The 21,548-nt window shown below is 43.1% G+C and overlaps 1 protein-coding gene across 1 annotated transcript in view; it reads right to left on the reverse strand.

Annotated features, from left to right (window-relative positions):
- The window catches only part of LOC139377309 (paired box protein Pax-3-like), a 44,855-nt gene extending 27,083 nt beyond the window's left edge, over window positions 1–17,772 (reverse strand). Inside the window, exons 1-5 of the mRNA XM_071120328.1 lie at window positions 17,649–17,772; window positions 16,810–17,045; window positions 16,152–16,281; window positions 15,951–15,969; window positions 15,503–15,645 (exon numbers count right to left, since the gene is read on the reverse strand). Coding sequence (XP_070976429.1) covers window positions 15,503–15,645; window positions 15,951–15,969; window positions 16,152–16,281; window positions 16,810–17,045; window positions 17,649–17,733 — 613 coding nt within the window. The 5' untranslated portion in view covers window positions 17,734–17,772. The remainder of the gene's footprint in view (window positions 1–15,502; window positions 15,646–15,950; window positions 15,970–16,151; window positions 16,282–16,809; window positions 17,046–17,648) is intronic.
- Window positions 17,773–21,548: the final 3,776 nt, after the last annotated feature.

Consider the following 21,548-nt stretch of genomic DNA (forward strand, 5'->3'; position numbering starts at 1 on the left):
ACAACTAAAGCAGCACATGGGGGGAGGCTAGCCGTCTATTAAATAATGATTAGGCTCCTCAAACTAGCGTGACAGCCACCCATTGTTTGCCATTACGTGCATGCAATGCCCTCGACACACACACAAAATGTATACACACACTCACACCCACACATGCATCTGCTGTGTCTAGGACCTCTGATTTCACGCATTGCTTTTTCTCTATAACAATGTTTCCAACGCAGATGGCTACAGATAGAAAGGGTTAAACTCCACTCCCTTGAGCTCCTTGCCTGAGACCATCTAATCATGAAGTCAGATAGAAGATGGGAAAGAGCTCTGTGAGCCACAAGTCTGTGCTCCTAGGCAAATAAAGTTATGTTCTGGTGATAGTATTTCCCAAATCAATTCCACTGCATGTCTCTCATTGAGGCATCAGAGAGGAGGAAAGAGACAGAGAGAAGTGGAGAGAGAATGGTTAATGGAGGTAACCTCTCGTCAACTTTCCCCTCCTCTCTTCTCCCATCCCCTCCTCCTCTCCTTTCCCCTCCTCCTCGTCTCGCCTCTCCTTTCCTTTCCCCTCCTCCTCATCCTCTCCCCTCCTCTCTCTCTCCTCCCTCTCTCCTTTCCTCTCCAGATTTAGGAGGTTTAATTAAAAAGAGAGCCAGGCAGGCAGGCAAGTTGGGCTCCCGTCTCTCCGGCTCCAGCCCCTGGAGCCGAGCAGGAAATGCTTGTGCTGGTTGCCAGTGAAGGCCCGTCCAGGCATTACACGGGGATTTTAGCTCGGGGAATTCTGCTCCGGCTCTGGAACACCAAAATCAAGATTCCGAGACCGGGAAGAGCTCTTTAATAGATTCGGACCAGGGGTACCGGACAGAGCATTGAGAGCAGAGAGACTCATGGGAGAGTTGTTGGACGTAAAGTGCAAATATCCATCAGGGCAGATAGTTTTCAGCCGTGATTTCGAATACTGGTCTGGCTAGGACGTTTGTGGTACTTTGGCAGCAAGGGTGAGGAGAGCCTTGGAACACAGCATGAAGCCTCACTGAAAACTGAAAAAAAAGTATAGTGAAGGATTTTTTTCAGCCATGAATTTTACATTTACAACTTATAAACTACAAACTAGTATTTTGGATACTACCCTCTAATCTCAAATTCTGCCCCAAAAGCCACTGGACTTGTTAGTCAAATCATTCACAAAACAAGAAACAGATTAATCAAGAGATAAACAAGAAAAAGACTAAACAAACTTCACAGTCATTACCATTTAAAGGAGAGAAGAGAGAGATAGAAAAGAAGGAGAGAGAGTGCTAGAGCTGAAAATGAGAGACTCAACGACAGAGTGAGAGTTCATAAAGCACCCCAGCAGCACTGTATCATGTTAGTTGCAGGGTGGGGGTGGAGCATTCCTCTTTTACTCACTTTCTCTCTCTCTTTTTCTTCGCTCCCTGTTTTTATTATTAGTAACTGCCACGGAAACTCTACATCACGGCCACTCCGTTAATGGCAAATGACAGTGTTACTTTTGTCATCCTCCTGACTTTTTTTTCTCTCTTTCTCTCTCTTTGGGAGTGATGTGGCCTGGGTTCCTTTGTATGGCAGAGGGGAGAGGCCTGGCAGGGCTCTATTGGGTCAATTTCCACGCTCCATCTGTAGGATTCATCAGGGCTGCCCAGGCCCGCATTCAGGGCCCTGTCACCTGCCCGGCAGGGGAGTGGGGGGCTGGGGGAGCTGAGGGAGTCGAGGGGGGGGGGAGCACAAAGAGGGCCAGAGAGGGGCCATTGGGGGCTGTGGAGGGGCACAGCAGGGGAGCGCCCACCTTCCACCTAAACCCAGAGGGGCATGGTGATTGGAGGAGGGATGGGGGTTTGGGGGGTTGAGAGAGGGGGTAACTGAGAGGGGAGCTGAATGCACCTGGAGAAAAGTGTATGTGGGCAGGGGTTCAGGGGTGCTATAGAGGGAACCAGGATAGCAGGACAGGAGGGAGATAAATTGGGGATGCTCTCTACTCCCTTGCTCTGTGCCGTTCATTCTTAAAACTGTCCCTTACATCACGTCCATTTCCATCAATTCACTCCCCTGTTTCTCGTTACTCATGCTCTCTATATACACACCCCCCCCCCCCCCCCCCCCCCCCCTCGCCACAACAGCTTTTGAGTATGAGAAGACCAACCACGTTCCGACGTCGTGGAGGATCGGGACGAGAGGGGAACACAGGCGCAGGAACCCGGAGCAACAGTGTTCCCACACATTCTCGTCAGCAAACAGGAGAAGAGGATAGTAAACACACAAAGGGAGGCCTCGACCTCCTCACTTTAACACCCAAATCAAATGTTACGCTGGAGCTAAAGCACCAGGGTGCTGAGAATACAAAATACTCAACAGTTTGGCTGTGTCTCTGACCACAATGGGAAAAATTGGTTTTGCTGTTGAATTACCCAGTAAAATAGACATTTAAACAAAGCAGGACAAGGCCAGTAGATGAAGGAAACATTGCATAAGGATGGCAGAGTGCCACAGTAAGAATAGACAGAGAGATAGATTTAAATAGGTAGTTTGTGTTAGACAGTGCTTGTCTCTTAAACTATTACAGACATTCATGTGCTGTTCACACAGAAACCAGCTCTAACACATGCACGCACAAACACACGCAAGCACACACACACACGACTTGGGAACACACACTAAAAAAAAAAAGCACACATACACAAACGTGAGCTAAACTAATGCTTTATCGATCCAGGGAGCAGACAGGCAGTGCACACACACACACACACGCACACGCACACACACAGATGTGAACTGTCAAGCTGTCTCTGTCCATTAAGATCACCTGCAGTAGAAATGTATTTAACAATAGAGGAAAACCTCCACACAGACCAGACCTCCAATAGGGACTGGCTTTGTTGACTGTGTAGAGTACAGTGGGCAAGACAAGAGACACCCTGGCAAGCATTCAACTCTCCACCCTACTCTGAGATGTCAATATGAGGAGAGACATCACTCACACACATAGTGACTGATACACAGAGAGAGAGAGAGTCGGCAATACACACACACACACACACACACACACATTAAAATACAACCTGTGCACTCTCTGCTTTTGCAATCTCAGCATAAAGACGTGTAAGAGAAAGAAAGCGAGAGAGAGAGGAATAGAAAAAGAGAGAAAGGGTTTAGAGAGAGGGCCATATGGGGTTGTTTATGACGAGAACGGTCGTAGGGGCGGGCAGCCCATCCTCTAGGGGTTCTTACTATAGAGGGTAATTGAGCTGCTGACATGTGTTCCTCTGCACCCAAAACAAAAGGCAGAAGAGACAAATAAACTAGCTATTTGCCCAGGGAAGTAGATCTGGCCCTTTCAGAGAGTAGGACTCACTGGCCTACTCACTGAATAAAACAGTACATCATGGCCATGGAGGCGTGACAGGGAAAAGCTAGGGCCAGACCCAGCAGATGCACACGGGGTATAATGGTTAACTGAGAGCTTTTGACCCCAGCTGGAGTTAACAGTGTGGGGAGAAAGAAGGGAGGATGGGGAGGAAGAGCGGAGTGGGGCCTGGCTCTCACTTGACTTTCTAAGGAGCCCCCAGGAGTCTGTGCCAGCTGCCTGGGAATGAGGAAGGGAGGTAGGAGGGATAGAGAGATGGAGAGATGGCCAGAGAGACAGAGAGAGAGAGAGAGCGAGAGAGAGAGAAAGGGGAAGACAATGGTAGACAGGGAGATATGGGAGAGCTGGCTGCAGAGATCACACACAAAGAGAGCCAGCGATATGACATTAAAAAGATGTATCACTCTCTAATATAGCTGAAGTGACAAAAAGCCCCAAACGGCCCTGTGCAGGACATTATGTGGACCCAGTGTGGGGCATCTTATTATTTAGTTCCAGTGGGGTGGAGTGAGGTGACAGTTTCACGGTGGCATTGCCACCCCCAGAGAAGGGACAAAGCAGCGGCACAGCACCCATGCGGGGCCACATGAACAGGCCAGTCTGCCACACGCTCCCCCCCCAGTACCGACTAACCCCTGCCCAGCCGCCCAAGCCACCCGCTCCCCAGGTGCATAATGACCCTAGTGGGCCTACTCTCACAGTTTCACACCAAGCAATCACCATCATCATTCCAATTCACTTTAGCATTACACATCCATGCAGGATTTCCATGTAATATAGGAAGTCTATGTGATATGTTCTATAGCCCAGAGGAACCGAACGGGAGTCCATTAGCTGTCATGGTGAACTAAACATTATTCTAACCCTCTCTTCCTGAGGAGGAGATAGTTTTAACAGGCAGTGACCCCAAGCCGCCCTCTGACCCTGCCCAAACCACACTGCCATGTACTGCCGGAGATGGGAGGGGGACAGGAGAGGGGCGGATGGGGGCTAGCTACCCCTTTACAGCCCAACATCACCTCTCCACAAAACATCATAGGCAGTGAACGGCCAGAGAGTTCAACCACCATCACATTCCTAGGTTTCTCTTCTTTTTCATAACAAATGTTATTGGCTGTGATGTCTGTCTTTCTTTCTGTTTCTCCCTTTACTGGTTAGTCTGTCTGTCCTGGTTTCTTTAGTTTTACATTTTGACATTTGTGGGATTTTTCTAAGCTTCTCTCGCAGAAGTGAGAGATTGGTCGAGTCGAAGACAGTTGAGATGTACGAATACTGATGAAAAAACAGCTGCAGATAAAAAAAAAATTGTGAGAAGACAGCTAAAAAGAGTCCCTTCTACCGTGTCCCTTCCCTTCTACGCTGAACTAAACTGCTATTCAACAACAAAAAAGCCTGGCTAAACAAAGTTAAGTGATTGACAACGCTGTCTGGCTTTACTCAATTAACTATCTCATTGTGTCCGAACCTTTTTTGCCAGGAGTCCCTTTGCCCTCGGCCCCCCGACTCCATTCTCTTCCAACTCCTTTATCCTCAACCATCACAGAGTTTTGCTTGGCCAATATTTCCAAGGAAATAGAGAGCTCTTTTTATACAGGGACTCCTCTCCTTAACCTTCTATTGGTCACTCTTCTCTTCTCTCTTCTTCTCTCTTTCTCTTTCAGCCACTTCAAACTGTCTCTCAGGGCAGTGGGGAGAATATGACGGAGTCTATCAGCAACGAGGGGCAGGTCCAGGGCAGGACCCCGCTCCCTCACTTCAAAGTTGCCCTGCATTCATTAATTGTCCTTTGAATTATATCATGCCGATCACAATGAGGGTGCCAGTGGAGAAAGAAGCATTAATGAAGCATAGAGCCATTCACTTGCAGATAAGCCAGTCTTGAGAGTGATGCTGTGACGTAGGCTAAAGTGAATGTGGTGTGTATAGCTAGGGTGAGAGGAGTAAATCTGGAAGTGAATAGGAGGGGGGATGCTTTTGAATGCAACACTAACTGATGCAATCTGTTGCCACTAGCATAGCTACATTCTCTAAAAATGCTAGCCAGCAGAATCTGGACGTCGCTAACTAACCAGCTGACAATATTTTAAATGGTTTGCAGGAAACGACAACACACTGCAGAAGTAAAAAATAAACTACAACTTTTTTTTTTAAACGATCACTAACTTTATCTTTATGACTTTATCCAAGAAAACAAGGAAATTCGTGCAAGGGGGGAAAGTTGCCATGAAACAGATAAATATGGGACTATTTGTTTGACTTGTGGTGACATTCAGAAACGTCACCCGTGATTCAAGTCAGTATTCAACGTCCATTCATGTCTGAGGAGGTTGGGAGATTAGGTGGAACCTGGCAGTAAGCACTGTTACCTTCAAGTAGGTTTGAGTTGTGCTAGACCATTGTGGAAAGGGATGGTAGAGGGGAATAAGCATAAGAGATTAGGTGGAACCTGGCAGTAAGCACTGTTACCTTCAAGTAGGTTTGGGTTGTGCTAGACCATTGTGGACAAGGATGGTAGAGGGGAATAAGCATAAGAGATTAGGTGGAACCTGGCAGTAAGCACTGTTACCTTCAAGTAGGTTTAAGTTGTGCTAGACCATTGTGGAAAGGGATGGTAGAGGGGAATAAGCATAAGAGATTAGGTGGAACCTGGCAGTAAGCACTGTTACCTTCAAGTAGGTTTGGGTTGCGCTAGACCATTGTGGACAGGGATGGTAGAGGGGAATAAGCATAAGAGATTAGGTGGAACCTGGCAGTAAGCACTGTTACCTTCAAGTAGGTTTGAGTTGTGCTAGACCATTGTGGAAAGGGATGGTAGAGGGGAATAAGCATAAGAGATTAGGTGGAACCTGGCAGTAAGCACTGTTACCTTCAAGTAGGTTTGAGTTGTGCTAGACCATTGTGGACAGGGATGGTAGAGGGGAATAAGCATAAGAGATTAGGTGGAACCTGGCAGTAAGCACTGTTACCTTCAAGTAGGTTTGAGTTTTGCTAGACCATTGTGGACAGGGATGGTAGAGGGGAATAAGCATAAGAGATTAGGTGGAACCTGGCAGTAAGCACTGTTACCTTCAAGTAGGTTTGGGTTGTGCTAGACCATTGTGGACAGGGATGGTAGAGGGGAATAAGCATAAGAGATTAGGTGGAACCTGGCAGTAAGCACTGTTACCTTCAAGTAGGTTTGGGTTGTGCTAGACCATTGTGGACAGGGATGGTAGAGGGGAATAAGCATAAGAGATTAGGTGGAACCTGGCAGTAAGCACTGTTGCCTTCAAGTAGGTTTGGGTTGTGCTAGACCATTGTGGAAAGGGATGGTAGAGGGGAATAAGCATAAGAGATTAGGTGGAACCTGGCAGTAAGCACTGTTACCTTCAAGTAGGTTTGGGTTGTGCTAGACCATTGTGGAAAGGGATGGTAGAGGGGAATAAGCATAAGAGATTAGGTGGAACCTGGCAGTAAGCACTGTTACCTTCAAGTAGGTTTGAGTTTTGCTAGACCATTGTGGAAAGGGATGGTAGAGGGGAATAAGCATAAGAGATTAGGTGGAACCTGGCAGTAAGCACTGTTACCTTCAAGTAGGTTTGAGTTTTGCTAGACCATTGTGGAAAGGGATGGTAGAGGGGAATAAGCATAAGAGATTAGGTGGAACCTGGCAGTAAGCACTGTTACCTTCAAGTAGGTTTGAGTTGTGCTAGACCATTGTGGACAGGGATGGTAGGGGGGAATAAGCATAAGAGATTAGGTGGAACCTGGCAGTAAGCACTGTTACCTTCAAGTAGGTTTGGGTTTTGCTAGACCATTGTGGAAAGGGATGGTAGAGGGGAATAAGCATAAGAGATTAGGTGGAACCTGGCAGTAAGCACTGTTACCTTCAAGTAGGTTTGGGTTTTGCTAGACCATTGTGGGAAGGGATGGTAGAGGGGAATAAGCATAAGAGATTAGGTGGAACCTGGCAGTAAGCACTGTTACCTTCAAGTAGGTTTGGGTTTTGCTAGACCATTGTGGACAGGGATGGTAGAGGGGAATAAGCATAAGAGATTAGGTGGAACCTGGCAGTAAGCACTGTTACCTTCAAGTAGGTTTGGGTTTTGCTAGACCATTGTGGAAAGGGATGGTAGAGGGGAATAAGCATAAGAGATTAGGTGTAACCTGGCAGTAAGCACTGTTACCTTCAAGTAGGTTTGGGTTTTGCTAGACCATTGTGGAAAGGGATGGTAGAGGGGAATAAGCATAAGAGATTAGGTGGAACCTGGCAGTAAGCACTGTTACCTTCAAGTAGGTTTGGGTTTTGCTAGACCATTGTGGACAGGGATGGTAGAGGGGAATAAGCATAAGAGATTAGGTGGAACCTGGCAGTAAGCACTGTTACCTTCAAGTAGGTTTGAGTTTTGCTAGACCATTGTGGAAAGGGATGGTAGAGGGGAATAAGCATAAGAGATTAGGTGGAACCTGGCAGTAAGCACTGTTACCTTCAAGTAGGTTTGAGTTTTGCTAGACCATTGTGGAAAGGGATGGTAGAGGGGAATAAGCATAAGAGATTAGGTGGAACCTGGCAGTAAGCACTGTTACCTTCAAGTAGGTTTGAGTTGTGCTAGACCATTGTGGACAGGGATGGTAGGGGGGAATAAGCATAAGAGATTAGGTGGAACCTGGCAGTAAGCACTGTTACCTTCAAGTAGGTTTGGGTTTTTCTAGACCATTGTGGAAAGGGATGGTAGAGGGGAATAAGCATAAGAGATTAGGTGGAACCTGGCAGTAAGCACTGTTACCTTCAAGTAGGTTTGGGTTTTCTAGACCATTGTGGACAGGGATGGTAGAGGGGAATAAGCATAAGAGATTAGGTGGAACCTGGCAGTAAGCACTGTTACCTTCAAGTAGGTTTGGGTTTTGCTAGACCATTGTGGAAAGGGATGGTAGAGGGGAATAAGCATAAGAGATTAGGTGGAACCTGGCAGTAGGCACTGTTACCTTCAAGTAGGTTTGGGTTTTGCTAGACCATTGTGGAAAGGGATGGTAGAGGGGAATAAGCATAAGAGATTAGGTGGAACCTGGCAGTAAGCACTGTTACCTTCAAGTAGGTTTGGGTTTTGCTAGACCATTGTGGAAAGGGATGGTAGAGGGGAATAAGCATAAGAGATTAGGTGGAACCTGGCAGTAAGCACTGTTACCTTCAAGTAGGTTTGGGTTGTGCTAGACCATTGTGGACAGGGATGGTAGAGGGGAATAAGCATAAGAGATTAGGTGGAACCTGGCAGTAAGCACTGTTGCCTTCAAGTAGGTTTGGGTTGTGCTAGACCATTGTGGAAAGGGATGGTAGAGGGGAATAAGCATAAGAGATTAGGTGGAACCTGGCAGTAAGCACTGTTACCTTCAAGTAGGTTTGAGTTTTGCTAGACCATTGTGGAAAGGGATGGTAGAGGGGAATAAGCATAAGAGATTAGGTGGAACCTGGCAGTAAGCACTGTTACCTTCAAGTAGGTTTGAGTTGTGCTAGACCATTGTGGACAGGGATGGTAGGGGGGAATAAGCATAAGAGATTAGGTGGAACCTGGCAGTAAGCACTGTTACCTTCAAGTAGGTTTGGGTTTTGCTAGACCATTGTGGAAAGGGATGGTAGAGGGGAATAAGCATAAGAGATTAGGTGGAACCTGGCAGTAAGCACTGTTACCTTCAAGTAGGTTTGGGTTTTGCTAGACCATTGTGGAAAGGGATGGTAGAGGGGAATAAGCATAAGAGATTAGGTGGAACCTGGCAGTAAGCACTGTTACCTTCAAGTAGGTTTGGGTTTTGCTAGACCATTGTGGACAGGGATGGTAGAGGGGAATAAGCATAAGAGATTAGGTGGAACCTGGCAGTAAGCACTGTTACCTTCAAGTAGGTTTGGGTTTTGCTAGACCATTGTGGAAAGGGATGGTAGAGGGGAATAAGCATAAGAGATTAGGTGTAACCTGGCAGTAAGCACTGTTACCTTCAAGTAGGTTTGGGTTTTGCTAGACCATTGTGGAAAGGGATGGTAGAGGGGAATAAGCATAAGAGATTAGGTGGAACCTGGCAGTAAGCACTGTTACCTTCAAGTAGGTTTGGGTTTTGCTAGACCATTGTGGACAGGGATGGTAGAGGGGAATAAGCATAAGAGATTAGGTGGAACCTGGCAGTAAGCACTGTTACCTTCAAGTAGGTTTGAGTTTTGCTAGACCATTGTGGAAAGGGATGGTAGAGGGGAATAAGCATAAGAGATTAGGTGGAACCTGGCAGTAAGCACTGTTACCTTCAAGTAGGTTTGAGTTTTGCTAGACCATTGTGGAAAGGGATGGTAGAGGGGAATAAGCATAAGAGATTAGGTGGAACCTGGCAGTAAGCACTGTTACCTTCAAGTAGGTTTGAGTTGTGCTAGACCATTGTGGACAGGGATGGTAGGGGGGAATAAGCATAAGAGATTAGGTGGAACCTGGCAGTAAGCACTGTTACCTTCAAGTAGGTTTGGGTTTTTCTAGACCATTGTGGAAAGGGATGGTAGAGGGGAATAAGCATAAGAGATTAGGTGGAACCTGGCAGTAAGCACTGTTACCTTCAAGTAGGTTTGGGTTTTCTAGACCATTGTGGACAGGGATGGTAGAGGGGAATAAGCATAAGAGATTAGGTGGAACCTGGCAGTAAGCACTGTTACCTTCAAGTAGGTTTGGGTTTTGCTAGACCATTGTGGAAAGGGATGGTAGAGGGGAATAAGCATAAGAGATTAGGTGGAACCTGGCAGTAGGCACTGTTACCTTCAAGTAGGTTTGGGTTTTGCTAGACCATTGTGGAAAGGGATGGTAGAGGGGAATAAGCATAAGAGATTAGGTGGAACCTGGCAGTAAGCACTGTTACCTTCAAGTAGGTTTGGGTTTTGCTAGACCATTGTGGAAAGGGATGGTAGAGGGGAATAAGCATAAGAGATTAGGTGGAACCTGGCAGTAAGCACTGTTACCTTCAAGTAGGTTTGGGTTTTGCTAGACCATTGTGGACAGGGATGGTAGAGGGGAATAAGCATAAGCGTCTTCCTCTGATTCCGAAGGTTCAAATCCAGCAATAGAAAGTTGTTTTTTATATTTTGGTTTTAATTCTATCCCAAACCTTAATCATTCAAAGTTAATGCCTAACCTTAACCATTCAGAGTTAATGCCTAACTTTAAGAATGTGAGTTCATGCCTAAACTTAACCTTAAACACTTCAAAATTTGACAAATTTGAAATTTGAGAAACATGGATGATGGACTAATTCTGACGTGAGACTGTGAAAGCTTGTAGGACACCTAACACCAAATTCCCTAGGATACATCCACTATTAATCTATCACTGAGGTTAACTATTAGCCCTGGAATGAATTCTGATCCCTCCATCAATCTCCTAGAAACAGTTGCTATATTCCAGGTATTGTGGCTTTGGATTTCTGGTTTGGCATATTGTAACAGTACAATTCCACTGGCCAAGTTCAGTTGGGTTTACATAAGTAGTTATAACCCAGGCAGGGAGACAGCCATGGATCACACACTGAGTCAAAACCCAGCTTTTCTCTACTCTAGGATTTCTATGTTGCTCTGCCTGGAGGCAGAGATGGAAAGTAGCCTGTAGAAAACATTCCATTGGTTGCAATGAGGCTTTCGTTTGTTGTGACTGGAGACTCCCATCTCTCTGCTTAATTCACTAAAACAGCTTAAAAACGCATGGACCGTTGACAAATGCACAACATTAAAGAAATACAGAAAATCAATGTCTATCATCCCTGATGGTTTTCCCTGTTCATCTTCCCTGATGGTTTTCCCTGTTGATCTTCCCTGATGGTTTTCCCTGTTCATCTTCCCTGATGGTTTTCCCTGTTGATCTTCCCTGATGGTTTTCCCTGTTCATCTTCCCTGATGGTTTTCCCTGTTGATCTTCCCTGATGGTTTTCCCTGTTCATCTTCCCTGATGGTTTTCCCTGTTCATCTTCCCTGATGGTTTTCCCTGTTCATCTTCCCTGATGGTTTTCCCTGTTCATCTTCCCTGATGGTTTTCCCTGTTCTATCTGAGGGGGTATCGGTGTATTCCTGACCTGAGCTTGTACTAGGCTATTATTGACTGACTGTGTGATATACATGGGTCTATTGACATTTCTAAATGCCCTGGGAGAATAGGCATTATGGAACGTTCTAATTGGTTTATATGGTTTGCGTATATACATTCAGACAAATCATATCAGTCAATGATATGATTAAACATCAACCAAATTTTTGCAAAGTATGCATATTACGGTGTATTCATGCTACATTGAAAAATGTCTCACTTTCTCCGTAATTGATATTTTTCTCTCTCTCCCTGTATCCCTCTCTCTCTGCTCTCTGTCTCTTTTTCTCAACCTCTACTCTCTCTCAGTCCATGCCAAAGTAGTGGGGAGCCATTTTCCCCACTTTATTTACACAAACAAAGTCCTACTCAGTTTCTTTGACAAAAGCAGCTAAATCTTTCATGTTTTGTCAGCACTTGATTCCTCCTGTCCCCTGGCTATTTGCCTGCCCCAAGACAATGGAGCCAGGAGAATGGGAGCAGATTGTTGGAATGTGCCTCAATGAAACCAATTATTACATGTTGACTGCGTTCACCATGGCAGATTTGAAAGAACTGGGCTTATTCAATTTGGCACCGCAGGACTCAATTTTAAGAGAAGTTATCCCTTTGACTGTTTGTATTTTCTTTTTTGCTCCCCTCCCTCCTCTCTTCTCTCTCCCCCATCGTTTTAAATGGAATCTGTAAGAGAAGGCCACTCCTCTATCATGAAATTGGTTACTTTTACTTAGCTAAATGAGGCTAAAGGAGTGTCATTGGTGATATAGTCATACAGACTATACAGAGGAACGGTGTCATTAATTAGGAGCCACTTACTGGGATAGTATTTATTGATTAATCTATTCCGTTCTGGAGGCACTTTTACATGCCAGTATCATTTATGGAACTTGCTAATGCAAGATTTGGGTGGATATGTTTCTAGATATTTTTTTAATCAACATGAATTTTTTGTTAAAGATACTATGTATTTACTATTTCCTGTACTAATGCCTCTCACTGCTACTTCTAGTACAAGGTACAACCGTTTTTATAATGATAACACAACCATTTTAATTAAGGATACGCAGTAAATCAATTGTATATAGTTATATTTTATTTCCGCTAAACTTCATTATTACAGTTAAACAGGAAGTGGAATCATTCAACATCAGATTCGTTTCCTGATTAAAAGCGCAACATTTCCAATTTGCTTGGGGGCATCCTTTTCCCAGAATGCTGTAGGTTCCCTGTAATACCATGCAGATATAGTAGCTACCCAGTCCCAGTATAGATAATTTTATCCCAGCCACAGAACTCTGCAGTGGTCTTTTACCAGACAAATAAATCTAAACGGAGCAGCTTTGATCTCGGCACTTAAGGGAAGCCAACAATGGAGGCCGAAGAGAAAGGGGCAGAGAGCAACAGTCCTCTCTCTCCCACAACTATCGCCTCTACAAACACCTACTTAATCAATATTTGGCCAGAAGACACAGTCCTCATACCCAAAACAGCCTGTTCATATTCTAATTAAGAGCTTTAAAGGACAAAGAAAACAACAAGACCAACTACTTCCACAGACACACAGAAGAGGGGAAAAGGAAAGTCATATTTTGAGAAAAAACGTTTCAGATATGCCATTGTCAACAGTTGAGTTTGCACTGAGTTTATAAGTTGATGTAGTCATTATGGATAAGATAATGTTGCTAATGCGGATGATAATGTAACATGAGGTCCAGGTACTGAAAGCAAAATACCTAGAATAATCCTTCTATAACACTAAACTATTTATGTTGAAATAGATAACACATCAAAACAATTAATTTTAGTTCATTCAGATGTTTGGCATATTTGAAAAATAAATAGGCTGTAAATCATACTGTGCCCATAATAACAATTTAACATCACTTGTTGCAACGTTTTATTATGCCTTGTTGGTCCTGACTTTTTACAATGTCTTCATCCGGTTCATAGGCCTATCTCAGAATATCTGCAAGGCTGTCTAATCTATCTAAACAAGGCATCGACACGAATAGATTACAGAGAAAATTGGGGAGAATAATATCAGATATCGAAACACAATCATAAAGGAGCACCATAAATGCAACAAAATACAAGCCTACAAATTCGTTCCAACCCTGCAGGAAAGACCTTAACCAAACTGGCAGAGTCACTTTTAAAGGTTAATAAAGTCAATTGACTATCCTGATCTGTATTCGCGATGCCTCGCCTGGAAAGAGGGAGGAAAGCGGTTATATTGCATGAATGCGCGCGCCCCGGGCGAAGAGGAAGGGGGCGGGCTTTGTCCGGAGATGAAAGTGGGGAAAAATAAAAGGTTGGAGTTTTCACTGCGATGACTGATGCAGTACGGACTAGTAAAACCATGCGTAAAAGAGCGATGTGGGCTCAATCATTTGAGGATGCTTGGAGGGGAAGTACAAATGTTTTATATATATATATATATATATATATATATATGTTTGATAGTTATTTATCTAATGTGGCCTAGAAGTATTTGCTATAAGTGGAACGAAATAGATATATTTAATATATATATATATATATTTATTTATATATAAACAAAGCAGGCAATGGGCACTGGGCACTTCAGACATATTTTATGAACTACTACATTATCAACAATATTATGCTCACATTTCTAGAATTGTATAACTATGTAAAAAAAAATGTAAATAAGCATGTCAAGTCCATTTAGCCTACTATAAGCATAATGGGAAAGGCCTATGATATCATAGAGCCTACATTCCCTAAAACCCAACAGGTCACTAATCAACAGGTGTTCGGGGAAAATCCAGGTCACAGGGAGAAAGTAGATGCTGTCTCTTTATCTCGGACTCGGAATGGTAAACGCCATCTCCTGACGCTGAGAAACACTCCAAAGTAACATTTTGTAGGTGAAAACGGCATTTTTTTCTCTGGGCACGCAGTCTATAAAACAGGCCGGATTTGCTATCGGTGTTATCTGAATTATTCATCGCTTATTGCGGGTCCATAATGTCTTCTCCCAGCCCTTTGTCAGCGCATTTTTTCTCCCTTTCTCTCCACATTTTGAAAAGCTTTGGCGTCTTTTTGTACACCACTGAGCCGCTTGCTATAGCAGACCTTTGTGCGCGAGATGCCGAAGTGTGAGTCTCAATGGACTCTCCCGCCTTTGTCTCCCAAGTTCATCCTCAAGTGCCGGATTGTGTGCAGAGGAACCGTCTCTTTTTATGGGGGACGGAACAGTTGGGCAAATGTTTGATCAACTTCATATGGAAACGTTTGGCTTTTGTAAAAGTTTCGTTTGGAAATAATAGCCTACAGGCATACAATTCAGAACTCCAAATTCATAAACAATAGACTATGTTGCAAAAATATACATAATAGTTCTCTGTCAAGTGCCATTGGTTTTTGAATGTAACGTTTTTTATGTTCAAGTTAAAAATATATAATATGCACGGGACTCATTCCGCTTTATAAACCAACCGTAGCCTAAGAAAACACATTTTAAAAACAATTCTGGTCAACAGATTTACTAAACAATTTCTGGACGTATATCATTTATTCCAACTTTATTCAATGCATGATTGGGAAATTGCGTAATGAAATTGAATAACTGAAAATGAAAGATAATTCCTATTTCCACAAATAAAATTGTAGGACTATTCCAATTCATGATTATACTTTATTTAGGCTACACCAACTGAGTCTTGTCTATCCTCTGAATTGAAATGGTACAGATATCTTCTAATTCACTATCGTTAAGAGACAAATACTAATTTTTCCCCATTCTCAATTTCCCTAAATGTTCCACCAACAGACTCAAGAGGCCAACAAATAAACAAACCTTTACGAAACTTCTAAAGAATAACTCTACACATATTTTATCACAACCAAATATAGAAAACTCAGAGGAAAAAAAAGTATACGATGGTACTAACTCTGAAATAAAAAAATAAGTAGGCCTATCTGTATCATAATTGCACACTTGTCCAATAGAACTCAACATCGTCGCCTAGGCCACATCAACATCGCCAGTGCTCTGCACTGCTTTAAATTAAAAACCATTACTTACATCTATCCCCGAGGATGCCGTCGATGCTGTGTTTCGCCCTTCTTTCGTTCTCTTCCAATTCCCTCTTCTCGATTTCATCATCGTCCTCCTCGTCTTCTCCTGCACCTCCCCCGAATTTACAACGCATGGTGCGGCTGATTGAACTCACTTTCGAAACAAAATATAAAATGATAGGCCTACGTTATTTTTTAAATGCCTGCAGGAATACGGGATAATGAGCAAACTTATGTCAAAACAGGTATTAGACATACTAACATGTCATTCATATTGCCATTATAGCACCGGTTGATTTGTTCACACATGGTATTCATATGTTGTTTTTTTAGGCAATGCATAGCATACTTTTAAACTTTCAGATAAGTTTACATGTACATTCGAATACTGTTTTCGTTATTTAGCCAACTGCGGTTATGATTTCTTAGGCCTAGGCTAGTAATCCTCTCTTGACGAAATATTTGCAGCATTGCCTTTTTTTACTACGCAAAAGTTTAGACGATTTCAGTCAAGTAGGCCTATATCCTACCGTCCATGTTTGTTTATTATGAATGACATTATTTGAAAAGTGTAGATTTTTGTAAAATATGCATTTTAGTAATGTTGTACGTATTACAAATTGGTCAAGAAAATCAAATAAAATGTAACTAACTACCTGAGGGGACGTTGTTTCTGTCGCAGATGCCGTCTTTGAGTAATGTATCCCTGATTTCCCAGCTGAACATTCCCGGGTTGTCTCTCCTGTATTCCTCGATCTTCTTATCCACGTCTGGGGTGGATGTCTGCTTCATGCCAAGAATGCATACACATTTCTTTCAATATATTGTTGTTGCAAAATACGGTTTCCTTTCTGAATAAATTAGACATTGCACAATAGAAAAGAAGTACCCTAAGGGGTGTGCCTATGCTTGCTTCTGTTGAGTTTGATTGTTTACTTGGTTTATAAAACCTAGGTATTGACTCTACATCCACTTGGTGGGTTAATTGAGTGTGTAAAAGTGCGCGTAAAACACCCCCCAAATGTCACGAATTTAAAAAAGTAGGCTATTTCAAATTGGGAATTAATTAATAGCATATGACAATTCCATAAATTATACCAACTGTAGGCCTACATTACTACGTGTCCTTTTAGATAGCGCGTTACTTTTATGGCCTGTCATCTCCCATTAACTCTCTCATGTCGTTAGTGATGATGACAGTGTTAGAGCATATGGGCTTGGTTTAAAGTTGAAACAATAAAAATAAAATATTCTGCTATTAATTATCGTTGCCTATTTCAGGCAGGTCTTGCAATCCGGTTCTAGGGCCCTCACCTTCGGTTTGCTGCCTCCGATGGCCCCGGGCCTGATGGAGCCGGTCTCCTGATACCGGCAAAGGATTTTGGACACGCAGCCGTGGGAGACTCGGAGCTGGCGGGAGATGACACAGGGTCGAATGCCGTGGTGGGCCATCTCCACGATCTTGTGGCGAATGTGGTTGGGCAAGGGTCTGCCGTTAATAAACACTCCACCGAGTTGATTCACCCGGCCCTGGCCTAACGGGGTAGAGACTGGAAGGAGGGAACGCATGTCATTCAATAATAACAATTACTGCAACAAAAAGAACAACAACAGCAAAAAAAGCCCAAAGAATCAGGCCTATATTTATTCATTCAACCTTTATTTATCCTGATTAAAACGAGGCTGTTTTTCAAGAGAGACCTGTTGCAAGAACATTTGTTGATATCTAAAATACCATTTAATCTAGCTAGATATAGGCAAAGGGTTGATTGGTATTGTTTTTACACTTGACCTAATTAATAGTGCACAGTGTAGCTAAATCGATAAATATCAAAATCATAACATGAGCATTGTCGTTGTTTTGATAACAGCTGCTATGTCAATTCAACGGAATCATGGGTTGCTACATGGCCTAGTAGTGTAGCCTAAAATGTTTGTCACTGTCAAAAGCTAGTTCGTGTGTAGCCTAAATGTCTGTTGAAAGGCAAACAAAATTATTTATAGACGAACAACAATTTTGCAACTGTTCGAAGTTGACAAAATATCAACACTTGCTATCTGATTGAATCAATGACAAACAAACAAAATCTTCCAACACGCAAGAAACATGCACTTGGTTCCATTTGGACCCATATTTATTTGCAACTGCCTACCTTCCAGAGAGTAGCCTCCCCGCGGGTAGTTCTGGTGGTGTGTCGGGCGCATCATTCTCGGTATGCCCCCGGCTAGAGCTGTCATGTCTCCTAAACCTCCGCAAACAAAGCTTTGCGCTGGACCAAAATCAACACCAAAACGGGAACTTCAGAACAATTCTGGGATCCCCAAAAAGTTATAGACTACACTTTGGCTTTGATGGAGCAACAGGACAGCCTCCACGTCCTAGGGAATAGCAAGTTGCTTCGTCAAAATAACAGCAACATGCAACTAAAAACACAAGATAAATCCTTTGAGAATGGGGCATTTGTCGATATCCAATATGGAGAGTGAAAATAGTGAACGTTTGACAAAGCGATGTTTGCCTCTGTTGAAATTGGAATACGCTTAGTTGGAGTTCTTGTTGACACTTGATGTGAATTGAAAAGATGCGTGGAAGTGAAACATTTTAGAAGATGTTTCTCTCCTTTCTACCCCAGTCTTTCCAGGCCTCTGATTGGCTTAGAGAGGCGAAAGTCCTGGGGGCCGAGGGGACTTTTTGATTGGCCGACAGAGGAAAATGTATCATGTCGTGGCCTCACTGGTTCAAGGCGATGTGTTTTGAGTCTTGCGGTGCCCTCGAGCTTTTTGTTTCACAGGATCTGATCCAGGATCAGCCCTCCATCCAATACATTATATCTGGTCCAACCATGTCGATGGATGAAGATGCGTCTTTCACTGAAGGCTACGCTACCCCCTGAGTCTAAGTAAACAGTCACTCATGTATCCATGTATTATGATGTGACTAAAATCACATACACAAACACAGTTTGTTAATAATGCTATGCACAGTGATGCTACAAACACAGGAATTTATTGTACTATTTAGACAGTATTGCACTAATTAGAATAAAAGGAGCACCGGTCGACCCAGCAGGATATGACGCCGGGAGTGCAGTAAAAGTTGTCTGTAGCGAAATAAGTACAATTGTGTGAAGACATTATTTATAACTTCATGAGTGTCAACTGCCCCCCCCCCTCCCCTCTCTTTCTCACAATTAAATTCAAATGTTTTTTTTGGTATGCATGGAAACATGTTTACATTGCCAAAGCAAGTGAAATAGATAATAAACAAAAGTTAAATAAACTATCAGAAATTAACAGTAAACATTACTAATAAATAAACATACATTTCGTGTTTGTTCACTGGTTGCCCTGTCCTTATCTCTCGCTCTCGCGCGCGCTCTGCCTCTCTCTCATCACACACACGCGCGCGCATACGCACAAGCACGCACGCACACAGTTGTTCCCAGTTCAGAAGCGCAGTCTTTGTGGAGGCTAATTGATCACAGTCAAAAAGCTTCTTCCATTCACCACTCCAATCAATCAAAAGTATCGAGATCATTCCAAAATATGCCTTTGAGTTAGTTCTATGCAAACAACGGGTTATTTGTCTCAAAATTCCACATAGCCTAATATTACCCACCGATTGTTTGGTCACATTTCCAATCAGTAAACGGAACGAAAATACAGTTTTGTATGAGGATATGTATATGAGAGATGTAGGGTGGCTCGGGGTTAAACGTCCCCCTCCTGTAATTCTCACAGAAACCACTTTACCTGGATGCCACTAGTCTTGCTCAACTTAACATTTCATCTGTCTCAGCTCAACTTTTTAAATCACTCCAAAAAAACTATTTTGAGGTTCATTTATCTGTTTTTTTGTCATTTAGAAAATATACGACATGTCCAAAGTATGTGGACATCACTTAAAATTAGTGGATTCCTCCATTTCAGCCACACCGGTAGCTGACAAGTGTATAAAATTGAGCAAGCAGACAAGCAATCCCCATAGACAAACATTAGGAGTAGAATGGCCTTACTGAAGAGCTCCGTGACTTTCAACGTGGCACCGTCATAGGATGCCACCAACAAGTCAGTTTGTCAAGTTTCTGCCCTGCTAGAGCTGCCCTGATCAACTGTAAGTGCTGTTATTGGGAAGTGGAAACGTCTAGGAGTAAGAATGGCTCAGCCGCGTCTGTCCTCTGTTGCAACACTCATTACCGAGTTCAAAATTGCCTCTGGAAGCAACGGCAACACAATAACTGTTCATTGGGAGCTTCATGAAATGGGTTTCCATGGCCGAGCAGCCACATTTAAGCCTAAGATCACCATGTGCAATGCCAAGCATCAGCTGGAGTGGTGTAAAGCTTGCCGCCATTGGACTCTGGAGCAGTTCTCTCAAATCACACTTCACCATGTGGCAGTCCTACGGACAAATCTGAGTTTGGCGGATGCCAGGAGAACCCTACCTGCCCGAATGCATAGCGCTGACTGTAAAGTTTGGTGGACAAGGAATAATGTAAGGGGGCTGTTTTTCATGATTCGGGCTAGGCCCCTTGGTTCCAATGAAGGGAAATCTTAACGCTACAGCATACAATGACATTCTAGACAATTCTGTGCTTACAACTTTATGACAACAGTTTGGAGTAGGCCCTTTCCTGTTTCAGCATGACAATGCCCCCGTGTCCAAAGCGAGGTCCATACAGAAATGGTTTGTCGAGATCGAGACCCTCGGTAGGCCAGTTGTGCACAAGTTCTCATTTACAACTGCGACCTGGCCAAGACAAAGCATAGCGACAAAAACAACAACACAGAGTTACACATAAACAAAAGTACAGCCAATGACACAAAAGAAAAGAAAAATGGAAAAATCTATGTACAGGCAATCAATGTAAATCAATGATACCTAATATTAGCATTTTCCAAATCATTGTCCAAATAGTAAGTAACTTCTTTGAGTTACACAATCCATTTTGAGAAACTTCAGGATGATTTGGACAGGAAGGGCGAATATAAAAAGAGGGACAGTGGATCAAAACCTCACCATAGCGGGTATATTAATAGTGAGATAGTACAATGCCATTTTGTTCGGATATTTGATTTATCTATTTAAAATAGGATATCTTAGCTTTTAAGAGTCAATTATTTAAAAATATTTTTGCCCGTAGAGGGGGGCGTTTTGACCTGATAGTGGGGCAAAACGCCCCATTTCTAAATATTCTACATTTATTGAATAACAACAACAACAACAAACATTTTTCCCACTTATTTCCGTTCAAAATGTGTTTGCCTAAAGATAGCCAGTATGCACATATCTAAATATTTTTCTGTCAGAAATTTGACATTTCTTAATAAGGGGGCATTTTCCCCTACAGGCTACTTGTGGCAGTCGTGGCTGTTTGGGGCCTGGAATATAGTCAACTTGATCAACAATTCATAATCCCACATTAACTTTTTTTCATGTTTTTTGTTGTTGCATTAAAGGGATTTAGGCATATCAGCAGCTATTACACTATTGTGCTCTATAAAAGGCCAATAACAACGTGGTCAACTCCAACAGATTGAGCCCTAAAAACATTATTGTGGTTGATATTCACCACAGCTGAATTTTGTTGACAAAAATACTTCTGTGTATAAAAAGAAAAGTGTATTCGAGAGTGGTTTTCCTTCGGAATATTGGATGGCATAATTGGCATCTCCGTATCTCTGAGTGCTCGCCCGGGTGCACCGCGGACCTTAATAAGAGGTGATTATGGAGCGTCGCGGTCCCAGGTGCTCCCTAACCGGATTAAGGCCGTCACTGTGGAGCAAGGAGCCGCCATACCAAGCTGGAATCTCCACAAGGGAGAGCGTCATTAGATATGATTTTAATTGATTTTGCTGGGATAGCTGAACACTAATAAATGCTTCTGATGAGTAGGCCCTATGCCTAAAGCCAATCATAGCCTAGTATTTGCATAATGGTGTCACTTCTTTATCAATGGGAATAACTTCGTTATAATGTCGTTTTTAGCGATGTCCTTGAGGTGTTAAAAAAGAGCAACAGATGATTAGTATGTCTTATTCATATATCTACA

The sequence above is a fragment of the Oncorhynchus clarkii genome, chromosome 20 (genome assembly GCF_045791955.1).
Source record: "Oncorhynchus clarkii lewisi isolate Uvic-CL-2024 chromosome 20, UVic_Ocla_1.0, whole genome shotgun sequence".
In the NCBI taxonomy this organism is placed as follows: Eukaryota; Metazoa; Chordata; class Actinopteri; order Salmoniformes; family Salmonidae; genus Oncorhynchus; species Oncorhynchus clarkii.